The 18,231-nt window shown below is 43.7% G+C and overlaps 1 protein-coding gene across 3 annotated transcripts in view; it reads right to left on the reverse strand.

Moving 5' to 3' along the window:
• NFAT5 (nuclear factor of activated T cells 5) overlaps nucleotides 1-18,231 on the reverse strand; it is a gene marked incomplete at its 5' end in the record, with an annotated part of 207,370 nt that overhangs the window by 169,214 nt on the left and 19,925 nt on the right. For all 3 annotated transcript variants that reach the window (XM_082369762.1, XM_082369758.1, XM_082369767.1), the window contains one exon: nucleotides 15,671-15,745. In XM_082369762.1, coding sequence (XP_082225888.1) covers nucleotides 15,671-15,745 — 75 coding nt within the window. The remainder of the gene's footprint in view (nucleotides 1-15,670; nucleotides 15,746-18,231) is intronic.

The following is an 18,231-nucleotide window of genomic DNA, read 5'->3' on the forward strand; positions in this document are numbered from 1 at the left end:
AGTCAGGCAGAGAAAGACAAATATCACATGATATCAGTTATATGTGGAATCTAAAAAAAAATGATAAAAATGAACTTATTTACAAAACAGAAACAGACTCACAGACTTCAAAAACAAACTTATGGTTACCAAAGGGGAAAGGTGGGGGGGGAGGGATAAATTAGGAGTTTGGGATTTACATATACACACTACTATATATAAAATAGATAATCAACAAGGACCTACTGTATAACACAGGGAACTGTACTCAGTACTCTGTAATGGCCTATATGGGAAAAGAATCGGAAAAAGAATAGATATATGTACATGTATAACTGAATCACTTTGCTGTACACCTGAAACTAACACAACACTGTAAATCAACTGTACTCCAATATAAGATAAAAATTAAATTAAATTAAAAAATAAAGTGGTCACTGTAGAAATTAAAATATATATCCTTAACATTTAACAGTCTATTTAGAATTAATATTGTGCCACTTTATATTAAAATATGTATTGTTACATTTTCATAAGTTGTAAACTTCACGATACAATGTTAAAAGTTTTGCTTTAAATATTCATAAGTATTTTAAAGAAATGAAGTATTTTCAAATGGTTTCTAATATTTATTCTTATATTTATTTGCCCTTCGTTCTTCCTGGAGATCCAAGTTTCTATCAGATATCATTTCCTTTCACCCTGAGAAATGTCCCTTTAGCATTTCTTACATAGCAGATTTGCTGGCAATGAATTATCTTAGGTCTTGTTTATCCAAACATATCTTTTAAAAATTTTAAATTGTTTCCTGTCCTGGACTGTGCTGTCATGCCCTTCTCTACTCCCCACAAACCTTCAGGAAAAGTCTGTTCCACAGAAAGGCTTGTTACTGGTACCTTGGAGAGGTGGGGAGAGAAGCTGTCTGCATGGGGCAAAGAGCATTGCCCAGGGAGGACTACAGCTGCACGGGCAAGAAGTCCTGCAGGGTTAGAGAGTCAGTGTAGCAGAAACTGAGAGCAGGAAAGGACAGGGACAGTGCAAACCATCCTCCTTCCCCCTCGGGAGCATCCCAAGTTTTATATGATGATGCCCAAGTCTCTCATTTGGATGTTAGAAGAAAGGTAACCTCAGAAACGTGGAGCATTTGAGAACATTCAGAAGTTTAATTCAACTTGACAAGTATTATTAAGCTTATAGTGTGTACCTTTGGGCCTCCATTAGGACTTTCAGAAGCCTTACTTTTCATCCGGGGAATGTGAAGACTCAGCAGGAAGATTCCCTCCCGCATTGGTCTGTGGGGTCAGCTGACTTCATGACAACACGTGGGAAAGCTGCCCACCAGCCAGAGGCTGCCCCATGAACAGGTAAATGTCTCCAAATGGAAAGAGTTAAAAAAAGTTTCCTCTCACCATCAGTGATACCAGGGAAAGAAATTTTCCTGAGACATGTGTGGCTCAGCTCACCAAAGCCAGGCACACGTCGGGTGGGTGGTGTGCGAGCTTCTTTCCAGCTTTCCCTGGGAAAGGTCTTCAGGGCTAGGGCAAGGCAAGAGAGGCATTCACCTCAAGTGCAGAATTTAAGGGGGTGCCAAAAAATTCAGCAATCAAGATAAATAATATTTTACTGCAATGTTTTCTTTTTAAAAAAGGAAATCTCTGTGATGAACAAAATATCAAAATTTTAAATAAGACAGAATCTGACTCTGCACTTGCAGAACTCACATCATTTGTCATCTCCTGATCCCAACTCTGCTGGGTCTTGCCTTTACTTATAATTTTAGCATTTTGTTCATCATGGATTCTTTGCATTAATTTTGATTTTTTAAAACTATTCCATTAAAATGGCATTTATCTTGATTGCTTTGGTTTTTGCCACGCCCTTAAATTCTGCACCTGCCTCACCCTCGTACCAGCCCTGAACATCAGTAAGAACCTCTTTAAAATCCTTCCTTCTAACACCCCCATCCCACCAAAAGAAATCCACCAGCATACCATGATGACAAGAAGGCATTTTTTTCATATACAAAAATAAAAGCTTTCCTGGTGACACCAATAACAGCCAAATGAGGAATCTGGGTAAGTTCTTGGCACAGTCGTTTAGCTGTTTTATAAGTGGGAACTCTGAAAGACTTCTGGATCCCAGAGTAAAAATTCATATTAAAATGATCCTAAATTTTCTCATTTCAACGTAAAAGACTAAGGGTTGAGGCTGAGAAATTAAAGAAATTTGAGTATATTTCATTACATTTCTTACAATGCACATTAATGTATTTGTTATGTATTCAAGGCTTCAGTTGGATAGAATAATTCAATCTCAGGTCAATACTTAGCGGTTGAGTATGGCCATCATGGGTGCCATTCATAACATATTGAGGGACTTCCCTGGTGGAGAAGTGGTTAAGAATCTGCCTGCCAATGCAGGGGACACGGGTTTGAGCCCTGGTCTGGGAAGATCCCACATGCCGAGGAGCAACTAAGCCCGTGAGCCACAACTACTGAGCCTGCGCTCTAGAGCCCACGAGCCACAACTACTGAGCCCGCGTGCTGCAACTACTGAAGCCCACACACCCTAGAGCCTGCACGTCGCAACTACTGAAGCCTGAGTGCCTAGAGCCCGTGCTCCGCAACGAGAAGCCACCGCAATGAGAAGCCCGTGCACCACAACGAAGGGTAGCCCCCGCTCGCCGCAACTAGAGAAAGCCCGTGCCCAGCAACAAAGACCCAACGCAGCCATAAATAAATAAATAAATAAATAAATAAATAGGAAAAAAAAGAGATATTGAATCCCTTTTATTCAATGCCATTACATGTGGGTATAGGCAACATGGAGTAACTGCAGAACTTGAGATTGAGAATCCCCACTATATTACCTGTATCAACTTGAGCAAGTCACTAAATGTCCTTAGGTCTCACTTTCCTCATCTGTAAAAGGCTGCTACAATTTACCTTAAATACCATGTCACTTAAAAAAAAACCAACAATAATACTTATCTATATGAGATGATGAATGTTAACTAAACTTATTGTGGTAATAATTTCACAATATGTGTAAGTCAAATCATTATACTGTGCACTTTAAACTTATACAGTGTTGTATGTCAATTATATCTCAATAAAACAGGAAAAACTTTTAATCTGAATGTTAATGATACCTAAATAAAAAAACCTCTACAAGAGTGTAAAAAAAACCCCTATAATTTCTCTGTTTTTTATTTATGCTAAATAATTACAGGCCATCTTGATTATGCTTGATCTCTAAAATTATAAACGCTAATTTCGAAAAATAAAGAATTGTTTCTAAAAGAACATTTTGAAAAAGGAAACAGGAATAAGCAGAACCAGATATTGTTTTAAAAGTAATGGGAGTTCCCTGGCGATCCAGTGGTTAGGACTGTGTGCTTCTTTCACTGCGTGGTCTCGGTTCAATCCCTGGTCGGGGAGCTAAGATCCTGCAAGCCGCGCAGCATGGACAAAATAATAATAATAATAATAATTTTAAAAATAAATAAAAGTAATGATAAAACTTTTTTGAGCCCAGCGTATAGGTCTGCATATGCCAAATGGGAATAAATTTAATTAATTTATTTTTTTATACAGCAGGTTCTTATTATTTATCTATTTTATACATATTAGTGTATATATGTCAATCCCAATCTCCCAATTCATCCCACCAGCACCAACCCCCGTCCCCCCCACTGCTTTCTCCCCTTGGTGTCCATACGTTTGTTTTCTACATCTGTGTCTCTATTTCTGCCTTGCAAACCAGTTCATCTGTACCATTTTTCTAGATTCCACATATATGCATTAATATACGATATTCGTTTTCCTCTTTCTGACTTACTTCACTCTGTGTGACAGTCTCTAGGTCCATCCACGTCTCTACAAATGACCCAATTTCATTCCTTTTTATGGCTGAGTAATATTCCATTGTATACATGTGCCACATCTTCTCTATCCATTCATCTGTTGATGGACATTTAGGTTGCTTCCATGACCTGGCTATTGTAAATAGTGCTGCAATGAACACTGGGGTGCTTGTGTCTTTTTGAATTATGGTTTTCTCAGGGTATATGCCCAGTAGTGGGATTGCTGGATCATATGATAATTCTATTTTTACTTTTTTAAGGAACCTCCATACTGTTCTCCATAGTGGCTGTATCAATTAACATTCCCACCAACAGTGCAAGAGGGTTCCCTTTTCTCCACACCCTCTCCAGCATTTGTTGTTTGTAGATTTTCTGATGATGCCCATTCTACCTGGTGTGAGGTGACACCTCATTGTAGTTTTGATTTGCATTTCTCTAATAATTAGTGATGTTGAGCAGTTTTTCATGTGCCTCTTGGCCATCTGTATGTCTTCTTTGGAGAAATGTCTATTTCGGTCTTCTGCCCATTTTTGGATTGGGTTGTTTGTTTTTTTAACATTGAGCTGCGTGAGCGGTTTATATATTTTGGAGATTAAGCCTTTGTCCGTTGATTCGTTTGCAAATATTTTCTCCTATTCTGAGGGTTATCTTTTCGTCTTGTTTATAGTTTCCTTTACTGCGCAAAAGCTTTGACGTTTCATTAGGTCCCATTTGTTTATTTTTGTTTTTATTTCCATTTCTCTAGGAGGTGGGTCTAGGAGGTTGGCTGCGCCATGAAGCTTTCAGGATCTTAGTTCCCCAACCAGGGATGAAACCCACGCCCCCTGCAGTGGAAGCACAGAGTCCTAACCACTGGACCACCAGGGAAGTCCCACGACTACTTCTAATCTGTAACTTCAGAGAGTTCAGAGTACACACTCTAGGCTGAAACACCAGTGATCTGGATTGATTAAAAAAAAAGGGGAGAGGCTTAAAGCTTCAGCAGGGCTAAAGCTTCAGCAGGCAAAGGAAGAAGACTGCTCTTGACAGTGGTTGTCATTCTTAGAGGGTGGGAATATCACATTCTTAACAGGACTTAATTAGGAATCCAGGTTCTATTATTAATTTTCTCCCCAAAGTCTAATCTTTGTCAGGGTTACGAGTCATGATTCTGATTGTACAGCATTTGGTAGGTTAGAATGATTCTTTAATTATTTTAGCAGAACATTCCTTTTGCTCCTCCCTTTTAAGTCCAGCAGTTCTTTTCCACCATGTAGCCAGGTAAATCTCTTAGGACCTTCTCTAAGCACCTGGCAAAAGAGACACTAATATCTTAGTTGAAAAGAACAGGAACTAAACCCTTATGAGGTCCCTAGGATAGCTTGTCTCTTTATAATTTTTTTATAACAGCCTTATTGAGATATAGTTCACATATACAATTTACCTATTTAAAGTGAACAATCTCAGTGGCTCACAGAGTTGTGCAACCATCACCACAACCAATTTTAGAACATTCTCATCACCACTCCACAAAGAAACCCTGTACCTCCGCAGCCCTAGGCAATGACTAATCCACTTTCTATCTCCATAGATTTGCCTATTCTGGACGTGTCATACAAATGAATCTTACAATATGTGGTCTTTTGTGGCTGGCTTCTTTCACTTAGCCTAATGTTTTCAAGGTTCATCCACGTTGTAGCATGTATCAGTACTTCATTCCTTTTTATGGCCCAATAATATTCCACTGTATGAATGTACCACATTTCATTTATCTCTTCATCAGCTGGTGACCATTTGGGTTGTTTCCACTTTTTTGGGCTATTGTGAGTAATGCTGCAATGAATATGTTGTACAACTTTTTGTTTGAACATGTTTCAAATTCTCTTGGGTATATATCTAGGAATGGAATTGCTGGATCATGTGCCTCTTTACAATTTTCAATGGAATAATGTATCAATTATGTATTCCTGCACAGGAAATAACTCCCAAAGCTTCATGAATTAAAATAATAGTAGGGGCTTCCCTGGTGGCGCAGTGGTTGAGAATCTGCCTGCTAATGCAGGGGACACGGGTTCGATCCCTGGTCTGGGAGGATCCCACATGCCGCGGAGCAACTAGGCCCGTGAGCCACAATTACTGAGCCTGCGCGTCTGGAGCCTGTGCTCTGCAACAAGAGAGGCCGCGATGGTGAGAGGCCCACGCACCGCGATGAAGAGTGGCCCCCGCTTGCCGCAACTAGAGAAAGCCCTCGCACAGAAACAAAGACCAACACAGCCATAAATAAATAAATAAATTAAAAAAAAAAAAAAAGAGAAGCCTCTGGCTTTTCCTATAAAATAATAGTAACTTATCTCTCTCAGTTTCTGTGAGTCAGAAATTTGGGAGCACCTTGAATAGGAGGGTCTGCCTCCAGGTCTCTCATGAGGTTGCAATTAGATGATGGTCTACGTGGCAGTCATCTGAAGGCTTGGCTGGAGCTACAAGATCCATTTCTAAGATGACACTCATATAGCTGGCAAGTTAGTTGGTTGGGGGCCTCAGTGCCCCTCTACATGGGCTTCCCCACTGGAATGCCTGAGTGTCCTCAAAGTAGCTGGCTTTCTCTAAAACAAGCTAGCCAGGAGACCAAGATGGAGGCTGCATTATCTTTTACGACTTAGCCTCATATGTGTCACTTTCACCCTATTCTACATAGGCCAGGCCTGATTCATGTGGGAGGGGACTAATTACACAAAAGGGGGGATACCAGGGGAGGCAAGGTTGGAGCCATCTTGGAGGCTGGCTATTATGAAGAGGTTGACTTCAAAGCTCTATTCTCTGTTGTTCCTAAGGAGATGATCCAAATTTATAGACTCCAGGCAGGAGGTCAAAAAAATACATGTCAAAGTTTGTAGGATCCTAACATCACTGTGATTCACTCCCTCCATGTGATGAATTGAACCTGCAGTGGAGCTTCCTGACTCTCCTGCAGGGGAATTTGAGGAGGAGAGTCTTAGTGTACTTAGTGCCTAACAGAAATAAGATAAAGAACTCCAATCCTGCTGTTGTCCTTGGGTTAATGCCCCAGGTATTCACCTCTGGAAGTGCCAACACTTTGTCTCTCTAGCAAAACCTTCCTGGAATGTCGTTTGGGTTATTTAATCCACAAGTCAAATCCACTTTCTCTCCTGGCAAATCAGCAAGTACTTATTAGCATCTACTGTGTACCCGAGAGCAAACCCCAGGATCATTTGAGACCAGTGTAGATGGATAAGCCAAAAATGCCCAGGCGTTACCAAAACAGATCGTTGTCAAACCCACCTGTCTTGAGGCTTCAAAGGTAAGGAACTGAAAAGGTCTTTTTTTTTTTTCTTTTTGAGTTAGCATTTAGAGAAGTGACAGCCACGAGAATGTTTTTAGATTTAAATTCGTTTAGAAAACTCCTGAGGACATGAAAGACAAAGAAAGACTGAGGAACAATTCTAGAGTAAAGACGTTAAAGACACCTATCTATAAAATGTAATGCTTATCCTCGATGAGATCCTTGATAAAGGGAAAACAGCTATAAAATACATTATTGGAAACTGGTGAAACTGGAATACAAACTGTAGAGTAGATAATAGCATTGGATCAATGTTACCTTTTCTGAATTTGATACTTATATTGTGGTTACGTAATAAAATTATTTGTTCTTAGGAAACACAAACTGAAGTATTAAGGGGTAAGTGTGTCTACAACTTATTTTCAAGTTGTTCAGAAAAAAATTCTGTATATATACACACACATATATGTACACACATATACATGGAAAGAGATAGAATAAATGCAGCGAAATGTGAACAGGCTGAAGGATATATGGGAAGTCTTTATATTATGTTTGCAGCTTTTCTATAAGTTTGAAATTATTTCAAAATAAAAAGTTTTTAAAAAGAAGGAAACTCCTGAGGGTCTTCTGTGAAGAACAGGATCTACTGTGGTGTCATTGCTCCTTTGCAGAATATGGAATGGTAAATCGTCGAGGTCAGGTGGGTGCCAATTCCCCACATGACCGAGCCAACACTGTGTCTAGGGTGCTGGAGGTGACAACTGTCTGAATTGACATCTCCTGGCAGTTATTAGGAACCCCAGCATTACCAAAACTTTGCACGGTCCTTGTGACCCCACAGTCAGCCCCTGGAAGTAGAGGTCTCAGCTCACTCCACCCTTGACCTCTGGTCTGACAGCCATCTGTACAGCTCCTCCATCACATCCCAAGCTTGGAGAGTGGCACCACTTGGCCTCTTGCTCCCCTAGATTGAGTGCATCCTTCTGCTGAGTTGAGCCCTGGGTTGGAAGGCAGAAACGTCTCCTGTTCCCTCCAGATCAGAGGCAGCCTCGCCAGAAAGCCATAGTGCAAAATCCCCCAAGTTTCCAAGAACATCTCAGAGCCAGAGAGTTAGCCAAGTGTCTCTGAGCTGGCCCAGAGTAAGAAATGCTCAGTCTCAGATGTCAGGGTGCACACCCTGATTCCTTTTCTACTAGGTGGGTAGGAGGCAGCTGGGAGCTCCATTGACTTAGAAGAAACAGATGCAATCAAGGTCCAGAGGATGCCCAAGTTAAATGCACTGGCCCTTCGCCCTTGCAAACTCACTAAATCCGAATTCTACAAAATAGTTTCAATGCCAGCCAAGCCCAAGTATCACCATCTGCCTCCCAAAGCCAACCCACTGACTGCCGATTAGCAGTGAGAGGAAGTGGAAAGGCCATCAGTCCCAAGGGCTTCAAAGTGGAGGAGGTCAGGGAGCTTCCTGACAAGACTCAATCACAGAACCCACGATGGGGACAGGAGAAGAAGGTCTTTCTAGTTCTTATGAAAGTGGTTACTAGACTGTGATGGCCCCAGGCAAGCCCACAGCCCAGTGGCCACCTGCTGGGGACAAAGACCGTTTACCTCCAGCTTGAATTCTATGATGTGTGTGGGGCAAGATCAGCCTTCCTCTGTTCACCATTCTAGAGGATGTTCTCAGCCTTCCTGACTACCTGAGACCAGGCAAGTGAATCACAGGTCCAGCACACAAGTTGTCAAGAACAGCATACCTTTTCATAGTACTTACCAAGTGCCAGGCACTGTTCTAGTCGCTTTACAGATAACAACTTGTATAACCTCCCAGTAACCCTATGAGCATGGTAGTCTTATTATCCCTATTTGGCAGTTGTGGACACTGAGGCACAGAGAGGTAAAGTGACATGTCCCAAGGCACTGACCTAGTAAATAACGAAGCCAAGATTTGAACCTTGATGTCTGGCTTGCGTCTGTGCTTTTAAGCACTTCCTTATGTGAGGCCTCCTGGCTTGTTCTACATGCTGCTTCTAAAGAACCCATAAATGAGGAAATAATCATATTTCAAACATCACATATAGATAGGAAGAGATGGATAAGGGGCCTGTCCGCAAAGCAGGTTGATAGATGACAGGAAGAAGGAGCGGGTCTCACCATTCCCTAGTACGCTTATCAACTGTACCAGATCATCCATCTGCCAACTCATTATTCACTCACTCTCTCGTACTGAGGATTCAGGGCCTACTAGGTGTTACAGTGGGAGGGGACAAGAGGAGCCCAATTTAGTTAATGAAATGAAATCTGGGCACACAAACAGTGAAATAATCAGAGAGGGAGGATTTTAGGCAGACTGAGTGGTGCTGACGTCAGGAGCAGCATGGGATCGTGGGATCGTGGGATCTTGGGATCGTGGGATCGTGGGATCGGGAAAGGAAATTTGGGCGAGTTGTACGGGCACAAGTCCAGGAAGTATACCCCAATCACCCCACCCCCCCAGGTTGGGGGACCTTCTTTAGTCCACCCATATCCGCCCACGCTCAGCAACCTTTTTTTTTTTTTGGCCGTGCCACACAGCATGCAGGATCTTTAGTTCCCCGACCAGGGACTGAACCCGTGCCCCCTGCAGTGGAAGAGTGGAGTCTTAACCACTGGACCTCCAGGGAAGTCCCCACACTCAGCATCCTTATTTTAGCATTTCCCACACTGAGGTGAAGTTTCCTATTTGTTTCTCTGCCTGCTGTTAATTTCTGTATCCCCAGTGCTAGGCTTGGACTAGTCACTCAGTGTTTGTTGAATGACCTTCTGAACGAAAAAGGCACAAGGTCCCCGGACCTCACTTTGACTAGCAAGGTCCTCGATGATCCCTGGCCCTTTCCAGCCCCAAGAGCGCCTCATTCCACCCGAGGACTCCCTTTCTCTGCCCCTGTGCTTCTCCTAATGCCCTTCACACAGCCTTAGACACTGATCCCATTTTTCCTCCTCCTTCCCAAACCCTGACTTTAAGATAATCTACCAAATCCCTGCAGTTCCCACAAAGTGTGCTCCACTGGTCCCATGGGAGGTGTGGTGGGGTGCCCCCGTGGTCAAGGACATCCCCCAGATTACAAGTCACATCTCCCAGATTACAAGTCACATCCCCCAGATTACAAGTCACACCTCCCAGAACTCAGGGTCACAGCGCACTTTAGCATCTCCAAGAGGTTTCAAGAAGTCCTGGGAGGACAAAGGTTTGTACAGGAGCTGAAGGGATGGCTGAGATGGGGAAGAGACTTAATGCCCCCCATAATCCTCACAAGCACCACCCCCAGCTACTCAAATCTAAGTAAAGCCCCAGAGCTTGCTATGCAATAGCTATGGCTGTTTCCCATCCATTCAAATGACCATCCTTAGAGCCTTCTCATACGGACATTCCAGGGCCACCACTGGAAACAGGCAAAGTTTGTTTTTTTTTGGGTGGGGGGATCATTTCCCCAGTCAGTGATGCTCTTTCCTTTCTAACACTTCAGCATCCTGGGCCTTAGTCTCCTTTCCCTCAGCTTCCTCAAGGATCTGATGCCCTTATTTATATTGAATTGTACATGACTGATAAAACTAGAATATGTCACCATTGAAGGTTTATTCTCGGTTTGCTCCCTCATTCCCATCCCAGATCCATTTTCTATCTTTCTTAGTTCTGGGGAGGCTGACCGCTGGGGACCGCGTTACCCAGGCCCCCTCACCCTGTGGCTTCTGGTTGGGTTGGCCAATGGAGCCACTGCCAGGAGATCTGAGGGCAAGAAGAGAAGAACATGGAGATATTTCATCTTTGGTGCAGCCTCACACCACTGGGCAGTGGCTGCATCTCTACAGCCTTGGCCCCCTCAAGGCGGCTCTTCCACAGCTCAGCTCTCACGGGCTCCCTTTGGTTCTGCCACCCTAGATGCTAACAGCTGTCTGCTGTCGCAAGTCCCAGGGCGCCTCGCCATCCCTGCTGGTTCTTTCCATCCTGCCCGCTTCACTGTAAGTTGTCCTGCCATTAATTGCCTTATTTTATTTTTCAGTTACACCCTTTCGAGTGTACCGTCTGTTCCCTGCTAGGACTCTAATACAGAGTGTTCCATTTTTATCAGGTACAAGGTCCTAATTTGGCTTAAGCCAAAGCAATGAAGTTCTAATCGTAGAATCTGGGGCCAGAGGGAGTCCAGAGAGAGCAGGTATTTTTTGATGGGGGAAGTGTGCTAGTGTATCTCAGTGCCTTGAAATCCAACTATATCAAGGCCCGGAAGCTGGCTTCAGAATAATTTTATTCTGTTCCACTGCCATGAACTAAGAAGCTGCTGCGTTCCAGACACGGTGCTCAGGCTTATGGGAACCAAGGACGATGGAGACCAGGCCCTGTGTCCAAGAGCCTCACACTCAGAGACACTCGAGCCAGGGCAGAATGAAAGCCCTGGAATGGAATTGAATGTGACAGGCAGCCAAGCAGGGCAAAGCCGGCTGAGATAAGGACTTAATCAGAGTTCAGACAGAGAACAGTAGTGGAACAGCAGACGGAGGCTTTGTTCCAACGCTGGGGACCTGGGAGGACCTCACAGGGTGGAGGAGGAGGTCACACAGGACCTTGGAGAACCGTGAAGCTGGCCAATCAGCTGCCTCAGCACACAAGCCAGAGTGGGGCCCCTTTCTACAGCCTCCTGGGGGAAGCCTTCTTGGACGCTCAGGCAGTTTTATTTGCTCTGGATTCTAACTGCATATCTACTTTCCTCCTACGGCTCCCACTGATCGAGGGCTTACCCTGTGCATGCACTGTGCTGGGGGGCTTTGCACGCATGAGCCCATTCAATCCTCCAATCCCCCTTGCAGGGGGTGCTATTCATCCCATTTTATAGCTAAGGAAACTGAGGCTCAGTCCGAGGGACCAGCCCACGATTTTATGAACAAGCCCTGGAGGAAACAGGATTTGAAGCCAGACTGCCTGGCCCGGAAATGCACATTCTCAATCACTCTATTTTATCTGCATTGATTTCTAACTTGAGGCAGGGGTGGTACTGAGCACTTTGTATCAAGTGTCTCGTTTGCTCCTCACAGCGCCCCCATGAGGTAGGTCCAAGTATCACCCCCCACTTTAAGGAAGAAGAAACTGGCCACCAAGAGGGTCCTTTCAAGGTCATGGTGGAGTCAAGGTTTGAACCCAGGAGACCAACTAGGAATTCATGCCTCCAGCCACTACCTTCTTTGAGAGCAGGGCCTAGATTATTAACATTTTAATACGCCTTATTTTGTAGAATGGTTTTAGACAGACAGAAAAATTATGAAGATAATACAGAGAGTTTCCTAATTGTTCTCGCTAGGACTTCCAATACTATGTTGAATAACAGTTGCAAGAGTGGGCATCCTTGTCTTGCTCCTGATCTTAGAGGAAAAACTTTCAGCTTTTCACCACTGAGTATGATGTTAGTGGTGGGCTTGTCATACATGGCTTTATCATGTTGAGGTACTTTCCCTCTATAACCACTTCGTTGAGAGTTTTCTTCATAAACGGATGTTGAATTTTGTCAAATGTTTCTTCTGCATCTGTTGAGATGATCATATGGCTTTTATCCTTCATTTTGCATCCCTGGAATAAATGCCACTTGATCATGGTGTACAATCCTTTTAATGTATTGTTGAACTCGGCTTGCTAATATTTTGTTGCGGGTTTTTGCATCTATGTTCATCAGGGATATTGGCTTATACTACAATTACCAACATTCTGCCACTCTTGCTTCATCTGTTCCTCTACCCACTTTCCACTCCTACTCTCTTCACTGCTTTTCTCTTACAGCCTCCACCCCCCGCCTTTTTTTCCGGGGAGAAGTCACACATATTACAATATGCAAATCTGAGGCTACACAGTTTTAACAAGTGGGCACAGCTGCATAACACACACCCCTTTCATGATAGGAAGCATGTCCATTCCCACTATTTTTTTTTACGTTTATTTATTTATTTATGGCTGCGTTGGGTCTTCATTGCTGCGAGAAGGCTTTCTCTAGTTGCAGCGAGCGGGGGCTACTCTTCGTTGCGGTGTGCGGGCTTCTCATTGTGGTGGCTTCTTGTCGTGGAACACGGGCTCTAGGCACGCGGGCTTCAGCAGTTGTGGCGCACGGGTTTAGTTCCTCTGATGCATGTGGGATCTTCCCAGACCAGGGCTCGAACCCGTGTTCCCTGCATTGGCAGGCGGATTCTTAACCACTGCGCCACCAGGGGTGTCCCACCCCAACTATTTTCTGTCCTATTTTCTAGGACCATCCACACCGCCCCCATCCAGAGATAACCACTGTCCTGATTTTTTCACCTTAGGTTAATTTTGCTTGCTCTGAAACTTCATGTAAATGGATTCATATAGTTTGCACTCTTTATTTCTTTTTGTTTTCTGGCTTCCTTCACTGTGTATAGTGTCTCTGGTTCACCCACGTTGTTGTGTGTGTCGGTATTGTATCCCTTTCTATTGCCGAGTGGCACTGCATTGAATGCATTTGCTGCACTTGTTTATCTGTTTTCCTGTTGATGGGCATTTGGACTGTTACCAGTTTGAGCTGCTGTGAATAAAGCTGCTGTGAATATTTTTGTCCAAGTCATTTTGGGGTGTATGTTCTCATTTCTCTTGGATAAACACCTTTTTGTATGTTTCTGTATCCATCAATGCTGACGATCTAGTCAGTACTCAGAAAAAGTGTGGTAAAATGAACTGAGTCATGGAACTAAGAGCTGCGACGTGGCAATAATCAACCACTTCACATAGTAAAGTGCATTTCATATAGTAAAGTTCCAAAGTTGAGGGTGAATGCCAACAGCAAAGGCTGGATAAAAAGAAAGGACATCTGAGGTAGGGACTGAGTGATTCAGTCAAGAATTTTGAAAAAGAACAGCCTTTGAAGAAGAGCCAAAATGTAGAGACAACAAGGAGACTTCCTCCTGCAAGGGACGGAGACTTTTCTCCGACATGCTGACTGGACTGGAGTCCTGCAGGGTGTCTCTGCTGGGGTCAAAATGGTGCACTTGGAGCAAAATCATGACGCCCAGAGTTTGTTAGTGAGATTCTTCATGATGTTTTATATCTTGCTGAAGAGCGTTGATACCCTTTGTTTTGTCCTCCCTAAATCCACTGCTGAACTGCCACACTGAGAGACTTTGTCCTGCCAGGGATAGTCCAGAACAGGAGACCATCCAGCAATCTTTTCTCCTTGGCGCTGGGAGATGTTTGTGTGTAGCGGGGAAATCTGGGCTCCTGCCATTAATTAGCCATGTGCGCATTTGTCTCCAAAGTTCCTTCCAGCTCTGAAATATTACAACCTGGCAACTATACTTCTTTTTTCAATACATATTTTTTCTTATTACAAAGGTATATGAATTTACCATAGATAGTCAGAAAATATAAATAACAGAACCGAAGAAAATATAAAATCACTCACCATTTCACCACTCAATGCTAACTCTTATTAACCTTCACTCATTCATTAACACATATTCATTGAGTGCCTACCATGTGCTGAGCAGTTTGAAGTGTGTCTTTCTAGACAATTTATATTTTAATGAAATCCTCCTGCTTTGTAACCTGCCTTTCACTTAATAGACAGTGGTGAACATAGTCTCACGTCAGTAAATATTTTTCTACAACGTTCCAGTTTTTCATGTTAATAAACACTCTCGGAGCTAGATTTTGAGAACCGTTACTTTAAGATAATTCCCACAAGCAGAACTCCCAGGTTATTAGTAATCACACTTATGAGGCTTCTGGCAGGTGATGCCAAAATAGCCTGCCTCCCCAGCCTCTCTTTACATCCATCCACTCAGACATATGCACTAAAAAGGGTCCAGAACTGCGCTGCCCATTACAGCGGGCACTAGACATACAAGGCTGTGTATATTTAAGTTAAAATTAATTAAAATAAACAATTCAGGTCCTCAGTTGCACTAGCCACATTTCAAGCACTCCATAGCATATGTAGCTAGTGGTTACTGTAATAATACAGAAAACATTTCCATTATTGCAGAAGGTTCTACTGGACATCACTGGTCCAGATGTGATGTTTTATTGATGTTAATTATTGTTATTTTGGGGTAGAGCCATTTGGGGTGATTTTCCTTTTTATTGCATTTCTTGACCCCTTTATTTTATTTATTTATTTTTTTGGCTGTGCTGCATCGTTTGTGGGATCTTAGTTCCCTGACCAGGGATTGAACCCAGGCCCCAGCAGTGAAAGTGCCAAGCCCTAACCACTGGACCACCAGGGGACTCCCTCTTGGTCCCTTTATAATGAGCATTTATCAATTATTGTTTTACATATATCATGTTTTAAAGCCTTCTCCTCTTTGGAAAGGTGTACCTCGTGCCCACTGGCCCCCTGTAGATATGTCTGATTACGGGAAAACTTCAGAGCCCTTATGTCTGGTCATTGGGTTTGAATTCTAATTTCCAAATTAGAGCTCCAAAAAAGTTGCACTAAGAATCTCTATTCAAATTTACTTACATATGCATAAATTCTGGAAGGATACAAAAAAAAAAAAAAATTAGGAACATTACTTACCTAAGGCACACGGAGTGGGTGTCTTTGCAGATGAGGACAAGAATGGGAAGGAGATTTTCCATGTGAATGTATCACCTATTTAAAAATAGATTAAAAATAAATTTAAAATATATCTCATTAAATTACACAAATAGCATATGATTGTTAAAAAAAAATTAATAGTAGACAGTGAAATTCCTTTCCCCGAAGGTTATTAACGGCAGGTTTGTGAGAATCCTTTCAGACTTGGGTCCGTTATGAACAATCACACATAATATCTTTTTTATATGAACAGGATCACGGGCACTTACGCTCTGCAGCGTGCTTCACACGTCTCTAAAATGTTATTCTGTCAGTGTGCTTTCATTCCTTAGACATCACCAGAGTCCTACCTCCCTTCCTGTTGATGACAGCTGGAAAAAGTGGGCTTTTAAAGCTCCAGGACTTTTTTCTCTTATGTCTCCAGGTGGCCCTTGATAACACCTCCACGTCTCCTTTGAAAGCCCGTGTGTCAGACCCGTTTCCAGATGACGGCAGAGCTGGCATCAGTCCGTCCAGGTCAGTCCCATCCTCACGGACGTTGCAGCTTCAGTTCCCTTACTTCTCACCCTCTCCCTTCCTCAGGTGTCTCCTTGTCTGCACCGTTCCCAGGCAGCGGGGGGTGAAGGGAGTAAGAGCATTTCCAGGTGGAGCCTCGGGGCAGGGACATGGGGCACAAGTCACCTCCAGGTCCCCCTCTTCTTCTCCAGGCAGCCAGTAACAGTCCCCTTGCTTCCTCCTCCTATTTTTTTTTTCTTCTTTATTTGTTTGGCTGCATCCGGTCTTAGTTGCAGCACACGGGATCTTTCGTTGCAGCGCGGGCTCTTCGTTGTGGTGCACGGGCTTCTCTCTAGTTGTGGCCTGCAGGTTTTCTCTCTCTAGTTGTGGTACGTGGGCTCTGTAGTTTGCGGCACGCAGCTTCTCTAGTTGAGGTGTGCATGCTCAGTAGTTGTGGCGTGCGGGCTTAGTTGCCCTGCAGCGTGTGGGCTCTTAGTTCCCTGACCAGGGATAGAACCCACGTCCCCTGCATTGGAAGGCGGATTCTTTACCACTGGACCACCAGGGAAGCCCCCTTGCTTCCTCCTCTTGTCCACCCCCAGTTCCAAATCCACTTCCAGCCCCTACTGTGCTGGACACATTCCTGAACCTTACTTGCATCTTTTTTTGCAGTTCTGTGATGGGTTTCCCACATTGACCTTGGAGAGTCCGTTCCACACTCCTCCTTGGGTGCACCCTTGTCCAGATCTCCCACAGGAGGGGAGTGAGTGAGTAAGGGGCATTTCCAGAGGAGTGGGTGGGCCTGGAGTAAGTGTGGAGAAAAGTGGAGATGAAGGGTATGAGTCACCTACAGGAGTCACTGATGCTCCTGGAAGTCGCCCAATACCCGGACCTAAGAGAGAAATCCCAGTTCTGGGGCGGGGGGTGGTGAGTGTGCCCCTTCCCCCAGAGGCCCAGTAACTGGCCCAGCTTCAAAGACTCTGATCCTGGCCTCACAGGACTGGAACCAGCAAATCCATAGGGACAGAAAGTAGACTCATGGTTGCCAGGGGCTAGGGTTGGGGGGATGGGAAGTGCCTGTCAATGGGTACAGGGTTACTTTTTGGAGTGAGGAAATGTTCTGGCTAGTGATGATGGTTGCTCTGTGAATATATTAATAATCACTGAGTTGTACACTTTAAAAGGTTGAATTTTATGGAATGTGAATTGTCTCAATAAAAAAGTAATTTAGAGGGTTGCAAATCTATTGAGATATAATTTACATGCACTAAAATGTAAACTCCCATCTTAATGTAGAGTTCAATGATTTTTGACAAGAACCCCCATGCCGCCACCACCACTCTAATCAAAATGTAGAACATGTCCATCACCCCAAAAGTTCCCCTGTGCCCCTTCAGCATTTTTTTTCAACAACACTGAATAGAGTAGAAACTATCAGAATTCATCACACATAGTAAGGGGTACTAGTTCATAAAATTTACATTGTAGTTATATTTAAAGATATACACACACACATTATAGGGTTGTGATGTGAGTCACAGTCAAAAGGACTGAAAGTTCCTATTGAAACATGCACCACTGAAGGCGTAAGGGGGTCGTGGCAGAAATGTTATGCACTTGCTCTGAGGGTTGCTATGTGGCTGGGCTCTCTGCTCAGCACTTACATGCATCGTCTCACTCAAGCCTTACAGCCACTTTCTATGATGTGCCTCATCACCCCATGCTGCAGATGAGGAAACCAAGGCTTCACGATCTCTGCTGGAAGCCAGATCTGATTTCAAAACTTACTGCCCATAATGCCTCAGTTTTCTCTTTATGGGTTTATAATTCCAGCTGAAATGTCAAATCCTGGAGGATGAAGACAGTATCTGTCAACCTCCGTTCAGACATTCGAGAACAGCAAAAAAGATAAGAAGATGAAGAAGAGGACAAAAAGAGGACACAGTCCTCCCTGCATGGGGCTTGCAGTCGAGTCACAGGTGTGCACACCCACCGGAGAGCCTGAAGCGCCAAAGACAGGAACACAGTGTCATGTTTCTCTGTGT

Source organism: Balaenoptera borealis (assembly GCF_965194805.1).
Source record: "Balaenoptera borealis genome assembly, chromosome: 19".
Lineage (NCBI taxonomy): Eukaryota > Metazoa > Chordata > Mammalia > Artiodactyla > Balaenopteridae > Balaenoptera > Balaenoptera borealis.